Below are 25149 nucleotides of genomic sequence, written 5' to 3'. Positions count from 1 at the left end.
ATGTGTGGGAAAAATGATATACATTTTGTTTGGGTAAAACATCACGTGACCGCGCAATTGTCAGTTAAAAAGACGCAGTGTCGTATCGCAAAAAATGGCCTGGTCATTAAGGGGCAAATCCTTCCGGTCCTTAAGTGCTTAAAACATTAAATGTGCCTGTTATCTTGTTTTTTGCACCATATCTTGGCCTGAAATATTGGAATAAAATTTGAGTAACTCAACCACCCAAATCTACTGACATAATTTTAATGGCTATGAAAAGAATCCCTCCACCCCAGGGGAAGCTAGATGGAAAGAAAATGCTCATCTTAGATATACATTTAGGTTATATGTTGTTTAACATTTTCTAGTGAATTTAGAATTTAGGTAAAACACTCTACATATGTGTAATTCTAACTTCCTATGAAGACATTTTCTTTACTTTCTCAAAGTGGATGTAAACCCAATGTCATCCTTTCTAAACTACTGCCATAGGGGTTATCTATAAGGTTATACATGCCTCCTGCATGTATCTTTACCTGTCAATAGTCTCCCCTTTGTCTATTATGAGACCCGAAAAACTGCAGATTCTGTGGGTGGGTCTGTTGTCTGGAGCTCAGTGGGTGGAGTTGTGATGTCAGTAGACTCCCCGCCCACCTCTACACTCCCCTTGTCAATATGTATTTTCTCCTGTGTATTTCTTACACTGAACTTCTGCTATGATCACTAACATCCAGTGAAAAGGCAGGAAAGTAACCACATGACTTCAACATGCCCAATTATGCATGTCTCTTAGGCTAGTGCATTAGATATCTAAATCACCTGTCACTCATAGCAAGGGGGGGGGGATTTGACAAAGTTTTTCTCTGTTTGTCAAGATTTATCTCACTGAACAATAAAAGAGGATTGCTCAGAGCTGGATTAGCTCTTTGTGGCAAGACTGGGCTCAAATGATAGGAAATCGTATACTCTACATTATGACATAAAAAAATAAAAATAAAATCTGGGTTTACATCCACTTTAAGTATGATAAGCTCTATGGAAAAAATCATTGAAGTCCTAGAGTTTAAAACTTAAACAGGAGTTCCAGCATCTTATTTTTTTTTTTTAAGTCAGCAACTACAAATAATGTAGTTGCTGACTTTTAATATAACACACTTACCTGTCTAAGGATCCTGCAATACCGGCCCCCTGAAGCTGATACATCCATCAGCTCGGGTGCAGGCGCCGCCATTGCAACTAAGGCAAACCGGCAGTGGAGCCTTCAGCCTTTCCTACTGCTCATGCACAAGTCACGATGTGCTTTGTGAATTGCCCTGTCATCTTTTGGGACAAACACAGGTCCCAGCCGGCAGAGGGGAACAAGAGGAGGGGTCGATGCAATCTGGAGACAACGTACCTCACCGCGGCAGTGTAGGATGGAAGCCCTGCCTCAAAAACCAAACAAAATGTACATAATGCTCAAAAAAGTACTCGATTTGGTTACACCTTGTTTGACCTTAGTCTGGAACTCCACTTTAAATACTGTTTGATACAAAACAAAAGAACCAACTAAATGCAGTATTCCTGTCTGTATAACACATACAGTATATTTAAGAGGTCATTGTATTTTATCCTATAAGTCTTCCATACAAGTATTGTATGTTTCAGTGGCATTAAGCAGATAATATATGTCATGCTGGATGTACAGTATATAATTAATTCTCCTGGATGATGGATAAGAAACTCAGGTTCTACACTGAATAATTCTCAGTATGGCAGGTCAAAATGCTTTCACAAAACCATGTGCTGCTTGACTAGTTTTTCAAGAACAGTTGTCTTCAGTATCGTCCCCATTTGAAGTTCATTTCAAAAGTAATTTATCTTGTGTGGCCTTTCATTGCTTTACTGTCATGCCCCAAGGCAAAATGATCGTTTTAATTTATTAAAAGTGTAAAAACTTTATTTACAAATAAATGTAAAGTGTATAGTATTATTTACACTTTGCTTTACCGAGTAAACACATTTAGTGAGTGTATCTAAGGCCTTTTTTTAATACATCACCTAAATGTGGTGAAGTTCACTACAATTGCATCTTCATAATTAAAGAAGATATATGAACCATAAAACACTCCAAGCAAAGAAATGTCTCATTCAACTCAATCACAAAATTGAAACACCACATATCAGCCTTTGTTAAAGTTTTTACCTTTGAGCAACATTTGAAATATGTTTCAGATCTCAGGGAACCCTAACTGCAACTGTAATATACACTATATTGTCAAAAGTATTGAGATGCCTGCCTTTACATGTGAACTTTAATGACATTAGGGTTCAACATTGAGTTAGCCCACCCGTTGCAGCTACAACAGCTTCAACTCTTCTGGGAAGGTTGTCCACAAGGTTTAGGACTGTGTCTATGGGAATGTTTGACCATTCTTCCAGAGGGGCATTTGTGAGGTCAGGCACTAATGTTGGACGAGAATGCCTGGTTCGCAGTCTCTGCTCGGATTCTTCCCAAAGGTGTTCTATTGGATTGAGGTCAGGACTCTGTCCAGGCCAGTCAAGTTTCTCCTCCCCAGACTTGTTCATCCATGTTTTTATGGACCTTGCTTTGTGCACTGGTCCGAGGATTATGGTGTGGGGTTCTTTTATAGGAGTTGGGCTTGGCCCCTTTGTTCCAGGGAAGGGAATTCTTAAGGCATTAGCATACCAAGACATTTTCTACAATTTCATGCTCCCAACTTTGTGCGGACAGTTTAGGGATGGCCCCTTCCTGTTCCAACATGACTGCGCACCAGTGCACAAAGCAAGGTCCATAAAGACATGGATGAGCAAGTTTGGGGTGGAGGAACGTAACTGGCGTGCACAGAGTCCTGATCTCAACCCAATAGAACACCTTTAGAATGAACAAGAGCAGAGATTGTGAGCCAGGTCTTCTTGTCCAATATCAGTGCCTGACCTCACAAATGCGCTTCTACAAGAATGTTCCAATAGACACACTCCTAAACTTCGTGGACTGCCTTCCCAGAAGAGTTGAAGCTGTTATAACTGCTAAAGGTGGGCCAACTCAATATTGAATCCTACGAACTAAGACTGGGATGCCATTAAAGTTTATGTGCGTGTAAAGGCAGGTGTCCCATTCCTTTTGACATTTTAGTGTATCTACAAACACATGGTACATCTGCATGATCAAAAAGCAAAATATTTAATGCCCAGGGCAGATAATCTTGTATATCCCTTTTCCTTGTTTTATGCAACAAAATTATATTTATAAATACATAATACTCATGCAATTAACCACTTGCTTACTGGGCACTTAAACCCCCCTCCTATCCAGACCAATTTTCAGCTTTCAGCACTTTGAATGAAAATTGCGTGGCCATACAACACTGTACCCAAATGAAATGATTTTTTCCCCCAAATAGAGCTTTCTTTTGGTGGTATTTGATCACCTGTGTGATTTTTATTTTTTGTTAAAAAAAATGTAAAAAGACAGAATAAAAAAATAAATATATTTTTTATTATATATATATATATATATATATATATATATATATATATATATATATATATATATATATATATATTTTTTTTTTTTTTTTTTCAGTAATCAGGTAGAATACTATTCCACTTGTAAGCTGGTTTTAACTTTTGTTGTGAACCCTTTGTCAACATTATCTTGTTTATTACTAAAGTCATATGTGTCTCTGATTACATAGCCCCATTCATTCTGAATATTCAATCTAAATATAGAACCAAAAACATTTTACATTTTTTCTGTGCCTTTGTTCTACAGATATATGATGGGAGAGACAATACTGCTCATTTGTTGGGAGCCTTTACAGCATCAGCGTTAAGAGGACTGACACTAAGCAGCACGTCAAACCATTTATTTCTGGAATTTAATTCAGACCCAGAAATAAATGATGAAGGTTTTCAGTTAGTCTATACTAGTAAGTATACTTCATAGCAAAATTATTTACAGGCTGTAGTTAAGTTGATATTTTATTAATGGTTAATGTACTGTTTTACTGATGTAATATTTGGGATTTCAAAGTTTTATGCCATGTACACACGATCAGAATTTTGGCCAGAAAAAGACCGATGAGAGCTTTTCATCGGAAAATGCGACCGTGTGTATGCTCCATCGGAATTTAGCTGGCCGAATTACCGCCAGCAAAAATTTGAGAGAATGTTCTCAATTTTTCCAACTGAAAAACTTTCTATCAGAAATTCCAATCATGTGTATACAATTCCGACGTGCAAAAACTCACACATGCTCAGATTCAACCACGAGATGGAAGCTATTGGCTACTGGGTATTGAACTTCCTTTTTCTAGTTCCGTCATACGTGTTGTACGTCACCGCATTCTTGACGGTTGGAATTTGGTGTTACCATGTGTATGCAAGACAGCTTGAGTGAAATCCCGTCAGAATTCTGTCAGGAAAACCATCAGAGCTTTTTTCAACCAAAATTCCAATCGTCTGTATGCGGCATAAGAGTTAGCAGAGCTTGAATATTGTAACACATAATAAAGAAATATAAGGCAATGCAGGGTTTATATGTTAATGGGAATCTATATTCAACTTAAATGACTCCATTAACAGCTGACCTGTTATGAGTGAAGTTTCCTAGATGAGACAGAGATGCAGTCTTAAAGTTTTCACAGTAATGGAAAGTGAAAAATCGGAAAATGAGTGTATCAAAAGTAATTTTACATATTACCCAGTACTTTTTTGCTGCTTGTTTGGATTGATTGTAAACCAAGATTAAACAAAAAGGTCATGGCAAATGCAGCTGTTAAAGCTTTTAAATGAGTATTCCTGTTAGTTCAAAAGAAAAAGGACCTTCAGAACTGCACCATCATGTATAGTATACAATTGTCTCCTTTCTAATAACGCTTTAGAAATTATGCAATGTCACAGAGCTAAATGCACCTTGCTTTGGCATATTCTAATTACATAAATGTAGACATTTTTATAATAAGTATAACAAAGCAAACTACTTTATGAGGGGTGACACTGGTCCGAGAAAAATTAAAAATTCTAACAACTGAATATGATGGTACAAAAAAATCGGACACATTCAGGAATTTTAAAATGTGTTAGTATGCTAGTGCCAATTGTCCTGTTGCCTTATCGCCTTATTGCACTAGTGCACATGTAGATGGTTTCTCATTAGAAAATGGGAAGCTCCCTCGACAATAAGAAATACCAGCAGTGTTGCTTCAATTTTAAACTCATTGCAAATTAAATGCAAATGTAGAGAAAGCACCTATGGATACACACTATTAAAGCTTTTCTATGGAACTAGTCTGACAACAGACAACAGACTTTTGGAAGAACTGTGGCAGCTAGATTTTGTAGAGGGACTTAAATATTAAGGGGCAGGCCATTGCCTCCACACATTCCAATTTTATTTTAGATGTACTTTCACCTAGACTGCAACCAAAACTTGCATGTAGACCCAGCTTGGACCCAGTGTCATAGGAATGCCAGAGTCCTGGTTGAGGTCCAAGAATTGCATTGTACCTCTGGGAACCAATGGCTGAAAACACATTATCAGCTTCTACATCTGCCCCTTATGAATTCTTAAAAGACGTGCTGTTAAATCAATTTTAAAAGGTAGAGAATATGTACACTTATAATAATAAATAGAAGGCAAACTGTATATTTTATTAACATATTTATTTTTTTAACAATTTTTTAAAGGCTTTGAACTCTCCCACTGTGAGGACCCAGGTGTGCCACAATTTGGATACAAAATTAGTGACCAGGGACATTTTGCTGGCAGCACCATCATCTATGGATGCAATCCAGGCTACACTTTGCATGGAAGCAGCCTATTGAAATGCATGACTGGAGAGAGAAGAGCATGGGACTATCCTCTACCATCCTGCATTGGTAACAAATGTTTAGTTTTTTTTCTATGGGAGTTTATTTTTCATCCACTGCCATCTTGCATTACATTTATTTTATTTTCTGAAATTTTACGTTTACCGTAATAAGCAAATATTGTGACGCTCTCTTAGTGTTTGATAATTCTTCTATACTTATTGTTATTATTTTCAATTAGCTGAATGTGGAGGTCGTTTCAAAGGAGAATCTTCAGGCAGAATTTTATCACCAGGATACCCCTTTCCATATGATAATAATCTTCGCTGTACATGGATAATTGAAGTGGACTTGGGCAATATTGTAAGGTAAAGCAGATAATGCTTGAAATTTTGAAAAATTGCAAGAAATATCTTAGCAAATATAAATTTGCTGACACTTCACAATTTGATGTTGATATAGATAGCTACATATAAATATTCTGCATATGTATCCAAATTCTCATATAAGCCCTGCGCTATGGAACTCAATATAAGTATAAATATAAATATACAGGCTGCTACTTAAACTGCAAATAATAAAATAAAGGGTGAAAAACAATGTAGTGTCAATCTACACAATCACAGTAGCGCAAAAGAACAATAACAATTATTCAAAAGTGTCCATAATGAAATCAAAAATAATTGTTCATCATAAATAAATTCAAATATCCAAAAAAGAATCAGTTGTGAAAATAGTGCAACTCTTCATATAGTGGAACATTTTGAACACTATAGTGCACAAGTGCCAATTCACACCCTTATAGAATGAGGCTCACCAAATTGTAGATTTCAATTGCATGTGTGATAAAATAACTTTAAGCTTTATGCAGATGACCAACCCAATCTCCACTCTGATCTCCTCAGAATCAAATGGATGACAGCTCTCTCCACATGTAGAGATAAAATCAATACAAAGCTTCCAATAGTGTAAAAACCTCTTTGGTAACAGTTTTAATGAAAAAGTAAAGCGCTTACATCACAGATAAAAACAAATCGCCTTTGGTATATGTTAGATACATGTCGGGTGCCTGCATCTCCAATCCCTCCTCACTCACACTCACAGATAACACTCTCAGTGTCAAGATTCAGTTGCCGTGTAGCCACGACCCTAATATGTTTAGTTACTTCCAACTTGATCACAGGGGATGGCTGCATGGCACAGCAACTGAGCTTAACCATATGCCGACTAGCTGCCGCAGTACAACTGACTCAGCTCCGCAAATCGCCGTTATGCTACACTGGTAGCATAAACGGCCATTAGGCGATGTGCGCGTGCCCCCGGCTCGCTCCCCAAGCCAATGCGAGTGCCCGGCTGTCTCGATCGCTGCTGGGCTCCCGTGACCGATTGGGGCACACACAGAACCGGGAGCTGTGTGTGTAAACACACAGTTTCCAGTTCTCTGAGCAGTGTACTGACAGATCGTCTGTTCATACAGAGTATGATCAGCGATCTGCTTGTTTCCCTGCACAGTCCTTTCCATCCTTTCGGGGCTTAAGTGGTTAAATATCCCGCTCCACCCCTTTCAGGGCAATCAACATATCCATCCCACACCCACATTCACAGTAATGGGACCAGATAGTTTAGCTATTATGGTGTGCAATTAACCCTCCACTAGCCAAACGAGAATTATCTATATGTACAATTAACCTCATTTGCGCTGGATGAAATTTATCCATGATTTCCATTCCAACATATCGATCCTATGGGGCAACATATCTACTCGACACCCACATTCACAGTAATGGGCCAGGATAGTTTAGCTATCCTAGTGGGTAATTAACCCTCCACTAGCCAAATGAGAATGATCCATATGCACAATTAACCCCATTTGTACTGGATGAAATTCATCCACAGTTTCCATACCAACATAATTATTCTAAGGAGAACACATATATCTCCATTCATGTCTGCAGTTAACCCTATCTTCACCAGACGTAAATCATCCACATTGATTAATATACCTTACTCAACTAATGAGTGACAAAGGTTAACTGAGGTGGAGCGATGATGTCTAAACTCTACAAAACCAATCCAATGCATACAAATACAAATAAACTAAGGACTAAATGTATATTCAATGACATTTTAACATTCAATGAGATTATAAATATATTTTTTAATAAATTATTTCAAAATTAGTTAAAAATAAATCCTTAAAACCAACTAAATTAAACTTTGGAGGAAATATATCCATTTCATTTTTTTCTTAGAGAGTTCCCTAACCCTGTTTGAACCCCTCCATATTTATATCCCTTAATGATGTTAACCACATGTTCACTAAGAATGAGCCAAACACCCCCCACCCCCCCATTCTCACCAGAACTTGCGAACAGACAAAAAATGTGTTTGAACACACGAACACCATTAAAGTCTATGGGACATGAACATTAACAACCAAAAGTGCTAATTTTAAAGGCTTATATGGAAGTTAATGTCATAAAAAGTGTTTGGGAGCCCGGGTCCTGCCCCAGGGGACATGTATCAATACAAAAAAAAGTTTTAAAACTGCAGTTTTTTGGGAGCAGTGATTTTAATAATACTTAAAGTGAAACAATAAAAAATGAAATATTCCTTTAAATATCATGCCTGGGGGTGTCTATAGTATGCCTGTAAAGTGGCACATTTTTCCCGTGTTTAGAACAGTACCACAGCAAAATGACATTTCTAAAGGAAAAAAGTCAAAAACAGATCACCCCTCTAACACCACCTGATGTCAGAAGAAGGTGGGGTCTCCCGTTTATATTACTGAGTGGCCTGCGTCACTCGGTTGGATCCTCCCATGGAGGCGGAGCTTTTGCGGCTTTTTTTCTTTTTTTCTGTCCGTCAGGAGGCTGCGATGGATCTAGATTGTGGGACATTTTTATGTTTACATTTTTTAATAAAGAAATTACCCCAAAGTGTCTTTATTAAGTGTCTGTCTTTTTACTATTTTTGACACTTTTTTTGTGAAATGGTAGGGCTACAATGTACCCATTACCAATTCATATAGGTGGGGAGGCTGGTATCTGGGGGTGTCCTTGATAAAGGTGGCTTCCAGATTCTGATAAGCCCCATCCACAGACCCCCTCCACCACCAGGCAAGGGTTGTGGGGATGAGACTCCAAAGAATCCCCCACTCTTTTCCTGAGGTCTGCCAGGTTGTGTGCTCGGATAATGGTTTGTTATGGATTTTGGGGGGAACCCTATGTCATTTTTTTATTTTGGCACAGGGTTCCCCTTAAAATCCATACTAGACCTGAAGGACCTGGCATGGATTTTGGGGGGACCCCCAAACTATTTTTTTTTTCATTTTTGGTTCAGGGATTCCCCTTAATATTCATAATAGACCCAACAATTAATTACAGCTACAATCAGTTTTAAATTTTGCTGTGGTACTGTTCTGAAAATGGGAAAACCCAGCCACTTTACAGGCATACTATAGACACCCCCCCAGGCATGATATTTAAAGGAATATTTCATTTTTATTGTTTCACTTAAAATCATTGCTCCCGAAAAAAACTGCCATTTTTAAAACTTTTTTTGCATTGATAAATGTCCCCAGGGGCAGGACCCGGGTCCCCAAGCACTTTTTATGACAATAACTTGCATATAAGCCTTTAAAATTAGCATTTTGGTTTCTCATGTTAAAAGTCCCATAGACTTTAATGGGATTCCGCATAATGTTCGTTATACGCCGAATGTCTGAACAACAAAGTTCAGCCCAAACTTATGCTCAGGCTGAACCGTTCACCCATCCCTAATGTTCACCAATCTTCACTTTTAAACTTTTTTTAATGTGTCCTATATACATTAGTCCACAAGGGCAGACCAATGTGTACACAACTTGCCTTACATTTTCAGCAGGCTAAAAATCCTCTTCTTTTTTCCCAGAATGTGAGTTTTGATGGAGGCTCAATAATTTTTTGTACAATATTGTCTCCAAAATTAGATGCCTAATTTTAGAGATAATATCGTACAAAAAAATTATTGATCCTCCATCGAAACTCACAATCTGGCTAGAAAAATGGGGATTTTTAGCCTGTTGAAAATGTAAGGCATGTCGTCAAACAGAAACCAATATGAGATGACACACTACATTTATGTCTAATAATACCAGTTGTGAATATGAGATTAAAGATCTCCAGATACCATGCATGTTGTATACGCATTGGTCTGCCCTTGCAGACTAATATATATATATACAACATATATAGGACATACTAAAATAAATGTAAAAGTGAGGATTGGTGAACATGTGGCTAACATCATTAAGTGTATCAGAACACTACAGATGCTTCCATCGGAGGGATTCGTCTTCACTCTCCCTGCATGGAGGGGTTCAAACAGGGTTATAGAACTCTCTAAGAAAGAAACTAAATGGACATATTTCCTTCAAACTTTAGGTTCAAGGGGGTTGAACATAGAACTAGATTTATACTGTTTTCTTTCAATAAATTTTTATGGTTTTATAAAGGATATACAAAGGCAAGTGGTACAGGACATGTTGACTTTTACAGTTGTAATTAACAGTCAATGCAATAGAGGGAGGGAAGAGGGGAGAGGGAAAGAAAGGGTGAAAAAGAAACGAATAAGTAGGTGGTTACACAAACAATAATGCAAATACTGGTTACTACACAGGATATATCTTATCAGGGTTAAGATCTAGTTCACAGAATTCTTGTATTTGTTGGTCCAAATTTTCCATTGCTTATCAAATAGATCGCACTTCAATGTATTTATGGCAAGAGCACGCTCTATAGTGTGGTGTTGGTTCACTCTTCTAATTAGGTCAGAGATGTTTACCGTCATGGCAGTTTTCCAATGTTGTAATATCATGGATCTAGCAGAAAGAAGGATGTTGGAAGTAGCAATCCGCATATCATGCGGAAATTGTTCAATACCCATATGTAAAATTCCTAGGGATGGATTGGGGCGAGTGACAATACCCGTGAGCGATGTTATAAGTTGGAATACTTGATTCCAGTAACTAACCAAGTTGGGACACTCCCAAAACATGTGCAGTAGATGTCCTAGCTGTCCACAATTTCTCCAACATGTATTTTGGGCAGATGGAGAAAATGTTGCCAGTCTACACGGTGTGTATTGCCACCTGTTAATTATTCTAATAGTCATTGCCCAATGATTAATAGAACGGGAGGCTTTTTGGATTTCTCGAAATGTGGTTGTCCACTGATCATCTGTAAATGTTTTCCCTAAATCCGCCTCCCATTTATCAATCGATTTTGTTTTCACAAAGGATTGTTTAGCATGTAGAAGGGAGTAAAAAAGCGAAATGCCTTTCCTGGTGGGGAGTTCTCGAGTTAAGAAGTTCCATGCACTGGGTGGCATTGTTATAATAGGGGGAGGGTTACGTTTTAGAAAATGTGCCACTTGGATACATGTAAACTGGTACTTGTTGGCGAGATTGTATTGAGCCATAATCTGTGTGCTGGAAAGAGCTGTACCATTAGACAATAGGTCTTGGATGGTATGTATACCGTGGTTGGGGAACTGTTTTAGGGACAGCATAGGGATTTTATGCTCGAGCAGGCTAAGCGGAAATTTGTATTCCACAGCATTTTGAGAGTTATGGGTATGATGTATGAAGAACCTCCATGCTTGTAGGGAGGCTATAAGGGTGGGAGCCATGGAATGGAGAGCCCAGGGTTTCCATACATCACTCACGAGCAATGCCACTAGATCTGGTATTGGGGCTATATGCCTTTCCAGCTCAACCCAAGGTGGTGAATCTATAGTTTTGAACCAGTGTTGGAGTTGGTCCAGTCTAGATGCCCACAAATAATCAGAAACATCAATCAGTCCTACTCCACCTACTCGGTTATGCGGAATCAGGTTGCTAGGAGAGCAGCAAGCTTTTTTACCATTCCATATGAATTTCCACAGAGTAGTAGACAAGGTCTTAAGGAAATGGGTTGGGATAGGTATAGGTATGGATCTGAACATATACAATATGAGAGGGAGAACTAACATCTTACATGCTGCCAATCTACCCATCCAGGATAATTCAGTCTTGGCTATACATTTGAGCGTTTCATCTATCTTTAGAAGCAATGACTTAATATTGACGGAGACTAGAGTTTTCGTGGAATTGGTGATTTTTATGCCTAAGTAGGGTATGCCATCTTCTTTCCATACATATGGGAGGGTGGTTAGAAGTTGGAGTTTGATACGTTTGTCAATTCCTAAATCTAGAATCAATGATTTGGCGAAATTAACTTTATAGTACGAAATCTCACCAAAGTTTTTTAAAGTTTCATGGACTAAGGGGAGAGATCTGGACGGGTTTGTCAGCATCAGTACAAAGTCATCGGCAAACAGGTTAATAACGTGGTTACGAGATCCTAACACGTGTCCAGTAATATCGGCCTGGGATCTAATGGCCTCCGCCAGAGGCTCTATCATAAGGTTAAAAATGGTTGGAGATAATGGACACCCCTGACGAGTGCCATTAGAAATAGGGAAAGGTGTAGAAAGCATTCCAGCTGTTAAGACTTGGGCGGATGGATTGGAATATAAAGCCAACATTGCGTTAGAGATAAGACCTTGAAAGCCACATTTTTGTAGAACTTCCTTCATATAACACCACTCCACCCTATCAAACGCCTTCTCTGCGTCTATGGAGAGCAGCAGAGAAGGAGTTTTAGTTAAATTAGCATAATGAACAATGTTAATAATACGTCTTGTAGCATCAGAAGTTTGCCTCCCCCTGATGAAGCCCATCTGGTCGCTTTTAATTAAGGAAGGCATAAACTCTGACAGTCTAAGGGCGATAAGTTTGGCGTAGATCTTTATTTCTGTGTTTAGGAGAGAAATAGGTCTAAAATTACTAGGGGTAGTGGGATCTTTGCCAGGTTTGGGTATAGTGGTCACGTATGCTTTTAACATTTCATTTGGAAAGGATGCTGAGTGTGCTGCCTGTGTGAACATCTTTTGGAGATATGTGGAAAGAATAGTGGAAAAGGTTTTAAAATATTCATTATTTAGTCCATCAGGACCTGGGGATTTCCCATGAGGGAGTGAAGTAATGACTGATGTTATTTCATGGTTTGTGAACGGTGAATTCAGCAATTCAAGCTGTGATTCGGAGAGTTTAGGGAGATCTAAATCTTTTAGGAAATGCTGTATTTTGGGAACAGTGGGTTGAGGAGTGCGGGGGTCGGTGTTAAGGTTGTAAAGCTCACTATAATATTGTGCAAATTGGTTTGCGATTTCTTGAGGATTGATTACTTTATGAAGGGATGTAGGGTGTATCAGGTGGGAAATCCTAGTTTTGGTGCGTATTGCTCTAATCCTATTGGCAAGATATTTACCTGCTCTATTTGCACAGGCATAGGTACGTAACTTCAAGCGTCTAAGGTAGAAATCATAGTTTTGGGCCAAGTGATCTCTCAATTTTTCTCTAAGAGAGGTTATTTGGGTAGTTCGCTGGTGAGAGGGAGATGCTTTATTGAGGGTTTCTAAATTGTGGATATCGGAAGTAATGGAGTCTATGGTTGCAGTATACTTCTTTTTAGCTCTAGCTCCTAGCTGGATAAGGATGCCTCTAATAAACGCTTTGTGGGCGTTCCAGAGTGTGAAGGGACTCTCTACTGAATGTTCATTTTGTTGGAAATATGTTTTAAGGTTTTGAGAAATCAGTTCTTTTGTATCGGGGTCCTGTAGTAATCTAACACTGCAGCGCCAGATGGGTGATGAGGGAGAATAGAATTCTCATGAATAGAAAGTGATATGGCAGAATGGTCAGACCACGTAATATCATGTATCTCAGAGGATGAAACATTTTGTAAGGTCCATTGATCTGATAAAAAGAAGTCTAGATTTATACTGTTTTAATAGTAATTATTGATCTTCCTATGCTAACCTTTTATTAGTAGTTTAGGAAATGTATTACAATTGTGGATGGGTTCATTTTATTAATTTATCTAATTAGTTTTAAGGATTTATTTTTAACTAGTTTTGAAATAATTTATTTAAAAAAAAAAATATTACCTCATTGAATGTTAAAATGTAATTGAATATAAATGTAGTCCTTAGTTTATTTGTATTTTTTTTATATTGGATTGGTTATGTAGAGTTTAGACATCATCGCTCCACCCTGGTCTATGTATGTTAAACATAAATTAGCTCATCTATTATTGCCACCTTTTTCATTCATTAGTTGAGTAAGGTAGATGAATCACCGTGGATGAATTACGTCCGGTGAAGATAGAGATTACTGAAGACACGGATGGAGACATATGTGTTGCCCCATAGGATTAATATGTTGGAATGGAAACAACTGATTAATTTCAGCCAGCACAATTGGGGTTAAATTGTACATATGGATAATTCTCATTTGGCTAGTGGAGTGTTAACTGTTATCCGGTTACATTACTGTGAATGTGGGTGTGGGGTAGATATGTTGCTCCATAGGATCAATATGTTGGAATGGAAATCGCAGATGAATTTCATCCAGCACAAATGGGGTTAATTGTGCATATGGATAATTCTTGTTTGGCTAGTAAAGGGTTAATAACACACTAGGATAGCTAAACTATCCAGTCCCATTACTGTGAATTTGGGTGTGGATTGGATATGTTGATTGCCCTAAAAGGGGTGGAGCGGGATATTTAAGCTCAGTTGCTATGCCATGCAGCCATCCCCTGTGATCATGCTGGAAGTAATGAAACATGTTAGGGGGGTGGCTACATGACAACTGAATATTGATGCTGAGAGTGTTATCTGTGAGTGTGAGTGAGGAGGGATTGGAGATGCAGCACGCAGGCACCCCACATGTAACTAACATATACAAAGGGCAATTTGCTTTTATATGTGATGTAAGCGCATTACTTTTTCATTAAAGCAGTTACCCCAGGATTTTACACAATTGGAGGCTTTGTGTTGATTTTACCTCTATATGTGGAGAGACCTGTCATTCATTTGACTCTGAGGAGATCTGAGCGGAGATTGGGTTGATCAGCTGCATAAAGCTTAAAGTGATTTAATCACACATGCGATGAAAAATACAATCCGGTGAGCCTCATTGTATAAGGGTGTGGATTGGCACTTTTGTGTACTTTGGTGAAGAATCTATGGTGTTCAAAGTTTTCCACTTCATTATGGACACTTTGGATACATTTTTATTGTTCTTTTGTATATGTATACAGGCTAGAACTTTGTTCAGAGTCTTTTTTTTTTTTTTTCAAAAACGAATTCCTGTTTCAAGAGAACATTGACACCAGTTAACTTCTCTTGTAAGTGTGGGAAACACTAATAAATAATTCTAAAGACATAATATGAACAAAACAAACAAAAAAACAACTTCTCCTTTCCTCTGCTCTCCCCTCCAACCTTTCCTATCCTCCATTATATTCTCTCCTTTCTTCTCAATCTTATCCTCCATTCTCTCATCTTCTCATCTCTCCTTCCTATCAATCTATTCTCACATCTCCCCTCATACTTATCCTTTCCTTTCCTCTTCTCCCCTTCTAATTCTCCTCTCCTGTCTCATCCTCTTCTCCCCTTTCATATACTCCTATTCTCTCCATCTCTTCTACAGTACATAGTAAGGCCAGCGTATTGTAAACAAGACGGAGTAGTAGTGATAACTAACAAGAAACACAATGTTTGACCTTGCTTGTTAGCCCTTGTACACACGGTCGGACATTCCGATGGACAATGTCCGATAGGACCTTGTTGTTGGATAATCCGACAGTGTGTATGCATCGAGTATGCGACGGACCAAGTTTTCCAGCTGGGCTATAAAAAAAATTCCGACAACATGATCCGATTGGACTTTGTCCAATCATGTGTAGAGAATTCCGATCGGACAAAGTGCCACGCATGCTCAGATCAAATTCCTAGACCAAAGCTAACGTCATCACGTTCTGAACGATCGGATTTTCCGACAACTTCGTCAGACCGTATGTATGCAACAGTTTTGGACAAAATCCGTCAGACAAAATCCGTCAGACAAAATCCATTGGACAAAATCCAACGGATTTGGTTGTCAGAATGTCTGGCCATGTGTACAAGGGCTTAGAGTTTTAAGCCCAAAAAATAACAAAAGATGTCTTTTTTACAATTAATATATTATTATATTATTATATTTATATTTCACATTCTATCTATCTATCTATCTATCTATCTATCTATCTATCTATCTATCTATCTCTCTATCTATCTCTCTTTCTATCTATTTATCTATCTACCTAGTCCCAGTAATTATGCCATACCTCTCAATTTTAATCAGTTCCATTCCTTGAATTTAAACAATAGTTCGATAGTGATAGAAGACTACAAAGTCCTATTACACTGTATTTCCCCTGTAGCATCAGTAATTTGGAATATCTGAATAATTATGTCTGTAATGTGTGGCTTACAGTTGTTCGTTTGAACAAACAGTACTGAAAATGATGTGAAGCAGTACAGGCAAATCCCACAATTAATCCATGTGGGACTATGGCTAATTAATCATGACAACTGCCTCAAATCTGTTATATTCTATGCATTATTGCAGTATCAACTAGAGAAAAGCAGCCAGCATTAGCACACAGTAGCAGTTAAAGATGCCAAAGTAACACACATGGGAGTAAATACTACTCACGCTGGAAGTGCAGACTTATTGAGAAATACCCCTATTTTCTCTTGAATGTTGAACCCAAAATGAAGTGTTTCCATGTGGATGCTTTGTAATTTGGGATGTAGTTTGATATTACTTTTTTGTGCAAATGCTTTTTAATGCTTACAGCTTAACCACCGCTCCCACCCGGCCGTATATGTGCATTGGCCGGGTGGGAGCCGTCTATTTTTGATAGGACGTTCAGGAACATCCTTCAGAAGGAGCGGGATCGCGCGCGCGCGTGCCCGCGCAGCGGCGCGATCCCAATGTGCTTGTGTCACCCGGACACGGCGCATCTCAGATCGGCAGGAGGGCTCTGTGATTGGCCCTCCTGATCACATGACGGCCGTGTCCAATCACGGCCGTCATGTGATGTAAACAAACAGCCGGTTGCTAGGCAATCAGCTCCTCCTCTCCTCACACAGAAGTCATCGCTGAGGAGAGGAGAGCAGATCGCTGCAGCCGGCTGATGATCAGTGAGTATGAGCTGTTTTTTACAGCTTTTTACTCACTGATCACCAGTCTAGTGTAAACACACGACACACCACACAGTATAAACACAGTCCCCACATATGTGCCCAAAACACACATGTCCCCAAAACATACATGTCCCCAAATAATAAAAACACATGTCCCTAATAATAAAACATGTCCCCCACATATGTCCCACTAAAATCACATGTCCCAATGGTTATCTGCACACATATGTACGTGATCACCTGCACACATATGTACATGATCATTTGCGTACATATGTCCGTGATCACACAAACCAATTATTATACACTTAACTGAATTTTTTTTACCAAAAACATGTAGCAGAATACATTTTGGCTTAAATTTATGACAAAATTAGATTTTATTGGATTTCTTTTAAAATAGAAAAAAGAAAATATAGTTTTTTTCCAAATTTCCGCTTTTTTTGTGCTTATATCGCAAAAAAAAATGGAGTCGTGAATAAATACCACCAAAATAAAGCTCTATTTGTGCGAACAAAATGATAAAAATTTCATTTGGGTACAGTGTAGCATGACCGCGCAATTGTCACTGAAAACGCTAGAGCGATGAAAGCTGAAAATTGGGCTGGGAAGGAAAGGGGCGAAAGTGCCCTGTATTGAAGTGGTTAAAGTAAGAAAGCAACTAGTACAGACCCACCCTAAAGTGTAACTTCAATTGCTGACAAAACGAACCGGTCCAACTGTCCAACTCCAACCAAAATTTTCTTTACAGCTTCCTGTGTTCCATTTGGGGATTGTTTTTATACTCACTGTGCTTGACACCTGCCAAGTTGACAACAATCTCCTATATAGAAACAGAAGTCGAAGTGCAAACTCTTCCACACTCTAATCAAACTGAAAAATACAAAAGTTTCAACTGATGTTTCCCTTCATTTAGTCTGGGAAATTTTCTTTTGTATATATGTTATTTATAAGTTACGCTGTAATGCTTTAAGACTTGGTACTGATGTTTGTGGTCACGGGTTATGACACTCGGATGCATATGTGCATTAATCATATGGAGCAGTAAGAGCAGAGGTTAGTTTCAGTAACTATCTTATAAAGCTAACTGTATATAAAATCACTAGTAAATACTTTGAAGACATACATCAAGTTATATATAGGTAAGTCCCACTATAATAAGACACACCTTCTCACAACACTGTTAATAGGCATGTAGGCAAAAAGCATCAAATTTAAATTATTTTGTTCCCCCCTTCTCTCCTGTACATCTCATCTCCATCTTATAGTGACCCATATATTAACAAATTTGCCTCCTTTATACTGTTCATTAACCCCTCATTTTGATCCTCACACTGTATGTGACCTGTACATTGACCTCTTCACCTCCTCCCTCTGTGTATCATCTACAGTATAAATTAATGATGCAGTGTAACGCGTGCACCATTACCAAGCTCCATGTTTAACCACCTCACTACCAGAGTGTTTCTCCATTCAAAAAAACTGGTGCTAAGAAATAGATTGCCTTGATGTGTCTACTCTCAAAAAAGGTATTCCAATAAAATATTCCCATTGCACATTTTCCTGCAAATGGATTATAGCCAGTGGGTGCTATAGAACTGCCAGATGGGAATATGTAACAACACAAGGTTAAAGCATATATTAGCAGCACACTGTGGCATGCCTGATGAAGGGGTCCTATGTGACCCCAAAACTTTGCAGCTCTTTGCTGTGATGTGATCATTCTAATACCTTTTTAGATGCTGTTTTAAATATCCATGGTGTGTTGGCAATGTATGATTTAACATACATTTCTAAATCCATGCTCAGGCAATTAAAAATATCCAAAAAAAGCAGCCTGCATAATATCCTGATATACAGTGCCTTGAAAAAGTATTCATACCCTTGACATTTTCCACAGTTTGTCATGGTACAAACCAAAAACCAAATATATTTTATTGGGATTTTATGTGATAGACCAACACAAAGTGGCACATAATTGTGAAGTGGAAGGAAAATGATACATGGTTTTCATTTTTTTTTACAAATAAATATGTGAAAAGTGCAGGGTGCATTTGAATACAATGCGCCTGAGTTAATACTTTGTAGGACCACCTTTCACTGCAATTACAGCTGCAAGTCTTTTGGGTGATGTCTCTACCAGCTTTGCACATCTAGAGATTGACATTTTTTCCCATTCTTCTTTGTAAAATAGCTCAAACTCTGGATGGATACTGTCTGTGAATAGCAATTTTCAAGTCTTGCCACAGTCGCAATTGGATTTAGGTCTGGACTTTGACCAGGCCATTCTAACAAATTAATATGCTTTGATCTAAACCATTTCATTGTAGCTCTGGCTGTATGTTTAGGGTCATTGTCCAGCTGAAATGTGAACCTCTACCCTACTTACAAGTCTTTTGCAGACTCTAGGTTTTCTTCTAAGATTGCCCCGTATTTGGCTCCATCCATCTTCCCATCAACTCTGACCAGCTTCCCTGTCCCTTCTGAAGAAAATCATCCCCACAACATGATGCTGCCACCACCATGTTTCATGGTGGTGATGGTGTGTTTAGGGTGATGTGCAGTGTCAGTTTTCTGCCACACCTACCATTTTTCTTTTGAGCCGAAAAGTTCAATTTTGGTCTTATCTGACCAGAGCACCTTCTTCCACATGTTTGCTGTGTCCCCCACATGGCATCTCACAAACTGCAAATAGGACTACTTTTGATTTTTTTTTTCTTGCCACACTTCCATAAAGACCAGATTTGTGGAGTGCACGACTATTAGTTGTCCTGTGGACAGATTCACCCATCTGAGCTTTGGATCTCTGCAGCTCCTTCAGCATTACTATGGGCCTCTTGGACTTCTCTGATTAATGCTCTCCTTGCCCGGCCTGTCAGTTTAGGTGGATGATCATGTCTTGGTAGGTTTGCAGTTGTGCCATACTCTTTCCATTTTCAAATGATGAATTGAATAGTGCTCTGTGAGATGGTCAAAGCTTGGGATTTTTTTTATAACACTGCTTTAAACTTATCCACCACTTTATCCCTGAGCTGACCTGTCGGGTGTGTTCCTTGGCATTCATGATGCTGTTTGTTTACTAAGGTTCTCTAACAAACCTTTGTGGGCTTCACAAAATGGCTGTATTTATATTGAGATTAAATTACACACAGGTGGATTCTATTTACCAATTAGGACACTTCTGAAGGCAATTGGTTCCACTAGATTTTGGTTTGGGGTATCAGAGTAAAGGGGGCTGAACACAAATGTACGCCACACTTTTCAGATATTTATTTGTAAAAAAATGTGAAAACCATTTATCATTTTCCTTCCACTTGACAATTATGTGCCACATTGTGTTATAATCCAGTCCAAAAAGTCAGAAGAATAAGAAGCCAGTGTAAATGCAATCATAAGAAATTTCTACACAAACATTTTGGTGATATCCACACTACCTCTTTGTTACTATTAAACTCTGGAGTCTGAGTGGGTGGTGACATCACTGTGTCCAGCTCCACCCAGATGTGACATCAGATGTGATGTCACATCTGATAAAACATGTAGGGTAGGGCAGGACGCATTGACATTACAATGCATCCGTCCGGTACTCAGATGATTTTGAATTTGACAAGTGCTTTTTTTTCATTATTTTTCACATGATATACATATACCAGGTGTTATCATAAGAGGCTGTAAGACAGAATTTCATACTTGAGGGTTTGCGTGTCCTTTTGAGTGATATATGACCACTCACCGTTTAGGGTTTGTTGTCTTCTGCTAAGAGTAAAGAACAAAGTAGACTGTTAAGGGTAGATAAAATAAATCTATTTTGCAGTATGGAGGTAGGAACTGTATCTTTAGAGGGAAGATTTATACTGGGTGAAGTCTTGCCGGGAATTTGCTCTTGGCTCTCTTGCACGAATCGACATACCTGTGCAGGGAGTATAGTGGGGACACACCACGTGTCCACAGGTACCATGGACTCCATGTCCACCAGTGACCCGCGATCACTGTGAGGAGAGGCCGAACGGGGAACTGCCTATGTAAACAAGGCGATTGCCCATTCTGCCAGATCACATGACAGAGATCTACTGTTCCCAGTGATCGGGAACAGTGATCTCTGTCATGTTCCAGTGAGCCCATCCCTAATACAGTTAGAAAACACCTAGGGAAAACACATAACCCCTTGACGACCCCCTAGTGTTAACCCCTACCCTGCCATGTAATTTTTACATTGATCAGTACATTTTTATAGCATTTAGTGCATTTGTATAGCACTGATCAATGTAATAATGTCACTGGTCCCCAAAAAGTGTCATTTGGGGTCAGATTTGTCTGCTGCGATGTTGCAGTCCCACTAAAAATCGTAGATTGCTCCCATTACCAGTAGAAACAATAAAAAAAATGAAAAGTCCCTAAATCTATCCCATAGTTTGTAGACACAATAAGTTTTGCGCAAACCAATCAATATGCGCCTATTGCGATTTTTTTTTACCAAAAATATGTAGAGGAATATATATCAGCCTAAACTGATGAATACATTTGTTTTTTAGATATTTTTTTGGATATGTGTTATAGCAGAAAGTAAAAAAAAATAGTTTTTCTTTAAATTGTTGGTCTTTTTTTAGAGCAAAAAAAAATAAAAACCACAGAGGTGATCAAATACCACCAAAAGAAAGCTCTCACAGTACTGAAGAGCTCAAATGTTCTCATCTGCTAAGAAGATGGAAGCTTACCAGACAATATTGATCGCAAAATACAGGGACCAAAAAGGCATGACATCCATCTCCAGATAAAAGGCTCCCATATCAAATTGAATCATGACAGTATGCTTCCCCACTGGATTAAATTTGATCATAAAGGACCAGCCCTCATGGTCTCATAGAATTACTCTCCAGGGGATCATGTATGAGAAACAAGCAGGGATAAACTCAGTGTATCACAGCCCCACTGCCATGTCATGATGTCACACACACTCTCCGCCCAAAGAGATTAAGAAGCAGCCTGAGTAACATATGAAAGAGCTGGATGGGGAAACAAGGTCACCTGCATTCTGCTTAAGGTTTTGCAAAGTCATTTGTAGCAGCCTCTTTCTTTGTGCAGTAGCTGAAGTGCAGTACAGAGGGGAGGAGCTTAATCCAAGAAAATAATTTTTCCAAGAAAAATAAATGCCAGTGCCACCCCAGCCTATGCTACCCCTAATCAGGTGGTGTAGATTCATACTGAGATGGGTGGGGTTAGTATTTGTCAATTAATCAATCATGAGTTCATAAAAGACACATGGCTAGCAGAGCAAACATCTCACACTAAAGAGATATATTTATTAAATTGTATTATAAAATTCAAGGTGTCTTAAAACTAATTCTAAAGATGAAGAAAAGAGTTTTATGGGACCATAGTGAGCTTTATAGGTGGTTTCACAGCAGGTGAGTAGATTTTAGTGATAGGAACCTTATCAATAAGTTATCAAAGTAGCAGTAGAATTTACTTGGCAGATGCACGTAAAGCTATTTTTTTTTCATTGCTACTTGATTAAATATTCAAGAGCATGGTTGAAAGACACAGCTTTTTCACTATGTTAATTTCCAAAATTTGTCAAAATCCAGGGAACAATAGCTGGTAGACAGTCAATGAATAAAATAGTCACTCAGTGATGAAAGCACGAAGAACAGCATCTCTCAAAGCCTTTAGATCTGCACCCTTTCTTCACTTGATGATGATGACGTTATGATATATCTAGAATATTAAAGATTTTTTAAAGGGTAGCAATAGAAATGATACAAGAAACTGTCAAAAATACCAGCAGAGATTTACTACCTCTTTTCATTACTGTAATTTTCTCCTTCAAATGCTTGCATTAGACTATTCTTCCTAAGAACAGTGACAAATGGTAATGTCAGATTGCCGACACTGAACTGATCTCATTCCTTGGTAAAACAAATTGAAAGTAATTGACAATTGAATATAAAATCATTAAATTACCTTGCATGACTTTTGATGAACTCAGATTAACATAAAAGCCTGAAATTTACATCATAATCATGCAACTTTTATTGTGTTGCCTTGGATTTCTTAATAAAAAAAGTTGTTGTAACTGCTGTTTCTGCAAGATGTAACTGGTTTTAGCACATCAAGGGCAGCAAAACAATTTAAAGCTGAATTGCAGACAAACAAATAAATACTACTTGTGATCTTTTATTAAGGTTCATTTTTGGGATAAATATAACCACCATCTCACCCACTCCCCCCCTCCAACTTATTGCTATATTATTAAAAGTGCTGTGGTCATGTGACACATTAGTCCAAAGTTTCTCTCGACTTGCAGTTACTTCCAGAGGGTCCTACTTGGGGTGCTCAAATCACTGCCAACATAATGTGGGCACTTCTTATTAGCTGTCCAGCAGCAGTGCCCACTCCATCTAGAAGAGAAGGGAAGGGATATCTTTACAAGGGGCCTGTCAGGGACTGGCTGGTGAGCTAGCATCTGCTGGATTGGATTAGAAGTCTCCTGTAATGGGACTAGCAGGGATTTGGATGGGGGACTTAAGTGAAAATTAACATATAAGAGATTTAATATTCTATTAAGCCAGTTTTGTGACCCATTCACCCCTGCCAGGCTTAAACAAGGTTTGTATCTTCACTATTCTCCACTGCAGTAAACCAAGGCAGCTTGGTCATAGACTTGCCCTCCACTTGCTGACAGAATAGATAAGGAGCTTAACTCCACTGATTGGGTCATCTCTCTTATTCTGCTCTTTTCTTCTGTCAACAATCTTTCTGTTTCAAGTTCCAACTTCAGGATTTTTTTACAGCACAGCTGGAGGTTTTTATTTGAAAAAAAAACTATCTCTGACTGCAATACCCACCTCCTTTCTAGTGCTGTCCACTGCAATGTCCTATCTTTCTTTACCGCAAGATACATGTGGCATTTCTGGTTAAGTGACACTCAGCACCATACAACCGAGGAAACATGCTATATAATATACTGGTGGCACAAGGGGTCATGACCCCCCTCTGAATTTGATGCAAAGGGTGGTGTTGATGTCATCAGCAGTTTGGCAACACTTAACAAGGTTGAAGAGCTTATTTTCTAGAATACAGGACTTTCTTTCTCTGAGCCCTAAATACAGATCTTGGATTTGTTTATATGGAGTTGCCTTTTAAAGTATGCTTGAAGTTGAGCTAATGCCAATAAACCCCCTATTGACACTATTCTAAGTAATTTCATAAAGACTAGTTAACATAAGTAGGGAGATTTAAGTTTCTAAGTACAATAAGTACAATTATTCAGTAAGGTCTTTGTAACCTTTCTAGAATAATCAACTTTTAATAGAAATAGTTTAATAGCATAACTGGCATTAAACTTAGCAAAGATCTCTAACCACAGTAAGGCTCCATGCACACTGGCTTAAAAAAACATTGCTTCTACAGGAGTTTTGTGTTCTGCCTGTAGAAGCAACTCAATGTTCTCCTATGTTTGCATTTATGATTAGAGGTCACTGGCAGAAAAAAAATATTCTAAACTCATCTAGACTTTGTACAAATAATGCTCTTTTTTTTTACTGCCAAGACAACAGACATTTTTTTAAGTCCAGTGTGCATGGAGCCCAAGAAGGAACAGAAACTCAGCTTTTGCTTTGCATTCCAATCCTCATTTAATATTATTAGTCTGTTGTGCCCCTTTGACATTATGCTGCCCTTTTTTAAGCTTTACTATATATCTCGCAGGACCTAAAACTTTTATTAATTCATAAACTTTGCATAATATCATAACTGCTTCTGTTTCAATCAAATTAAATGGTTTAAAAAATCAGCATTAAGCATGTGATCCCCTTTGTGGTAGTCAGTGCAGTGAATAGAGATGGGAACTATTTGAAGAGATGGCATTTCAAGTTCTCCTAAGATCTACAAAGCTGGTTGAGGAATCAATCTGATGTCATACATAATAAATGGAAATATTAGTTTGGCGTGGACAGACTTTTAAAATAGCTTGTATATAAATCTTAGATGTGTAAAATGCAGGACTTGTTTTCACATGCTAGGGCTGGAAGCTTTCGGCAGTGGAGTTTAGAGCAAATTGTGGCTTATAAACCACTAGCTAGTTAAATGCTTATAATACTATGTGCTATACATTCAATACGTCTGCTGTGTTTTTCATTGTAATTATACTCTTATAACAGGCAAGCTTATATTGTAGCCAGATATCACTGGCTAGATTGCATAGCCACTTGTCAATATCTTCCCAATTAGGCT

General features: G+C 38.3%; 1 protein-coding gene across 1 annotated transcript in view; it reads left to right on the top strand.

Annotated features, from left to right (window-relative positions):
- The window catches only part of CSMD3 (CUB and Sushi multiple domains 3), a 1166690-nt gene that overhangs the window by 571371 nt on the left and 570170 nt on the right, over positions 1 to 25149 (top strand). Inside the window, exons 23-25 of the mRNA XM_077493847.1 lie at positions 3758 to 3914; positions 5674 to 5865; positions 6038 to 6164. Coding sequence (XP_077349973.1) covers positions 3758 to 3914; positions 5674 to 5865; positions 6038 to 6164 — 476 coding nt within the window. The remainder of the gene's footprint in view (positions 1 to 3757; positions 3915 to 5673; positions 5866 to 6037; positions 6165 to 25149) is intronic.

Source organism: Lithobates pipiens, unplaced genomic scaffold (assembly GCF_037356315.1).
Source record: "Lithobates pipiens isolate NorthernLeopardFrog02 unplaced genomic scaffold, aLitPip1_a1.2 Scaffold_19, whole genome shotgun sequence".
Taxonomy (NCBI): Eukaryota; Metazoa; Chordata; class Amphibia; order Anura; family Ranidae; genus Lithobates; species Lithobates pipiens.
This window is presented reverse-complemented; position numbering and strand designations above follow the sequence as displayed.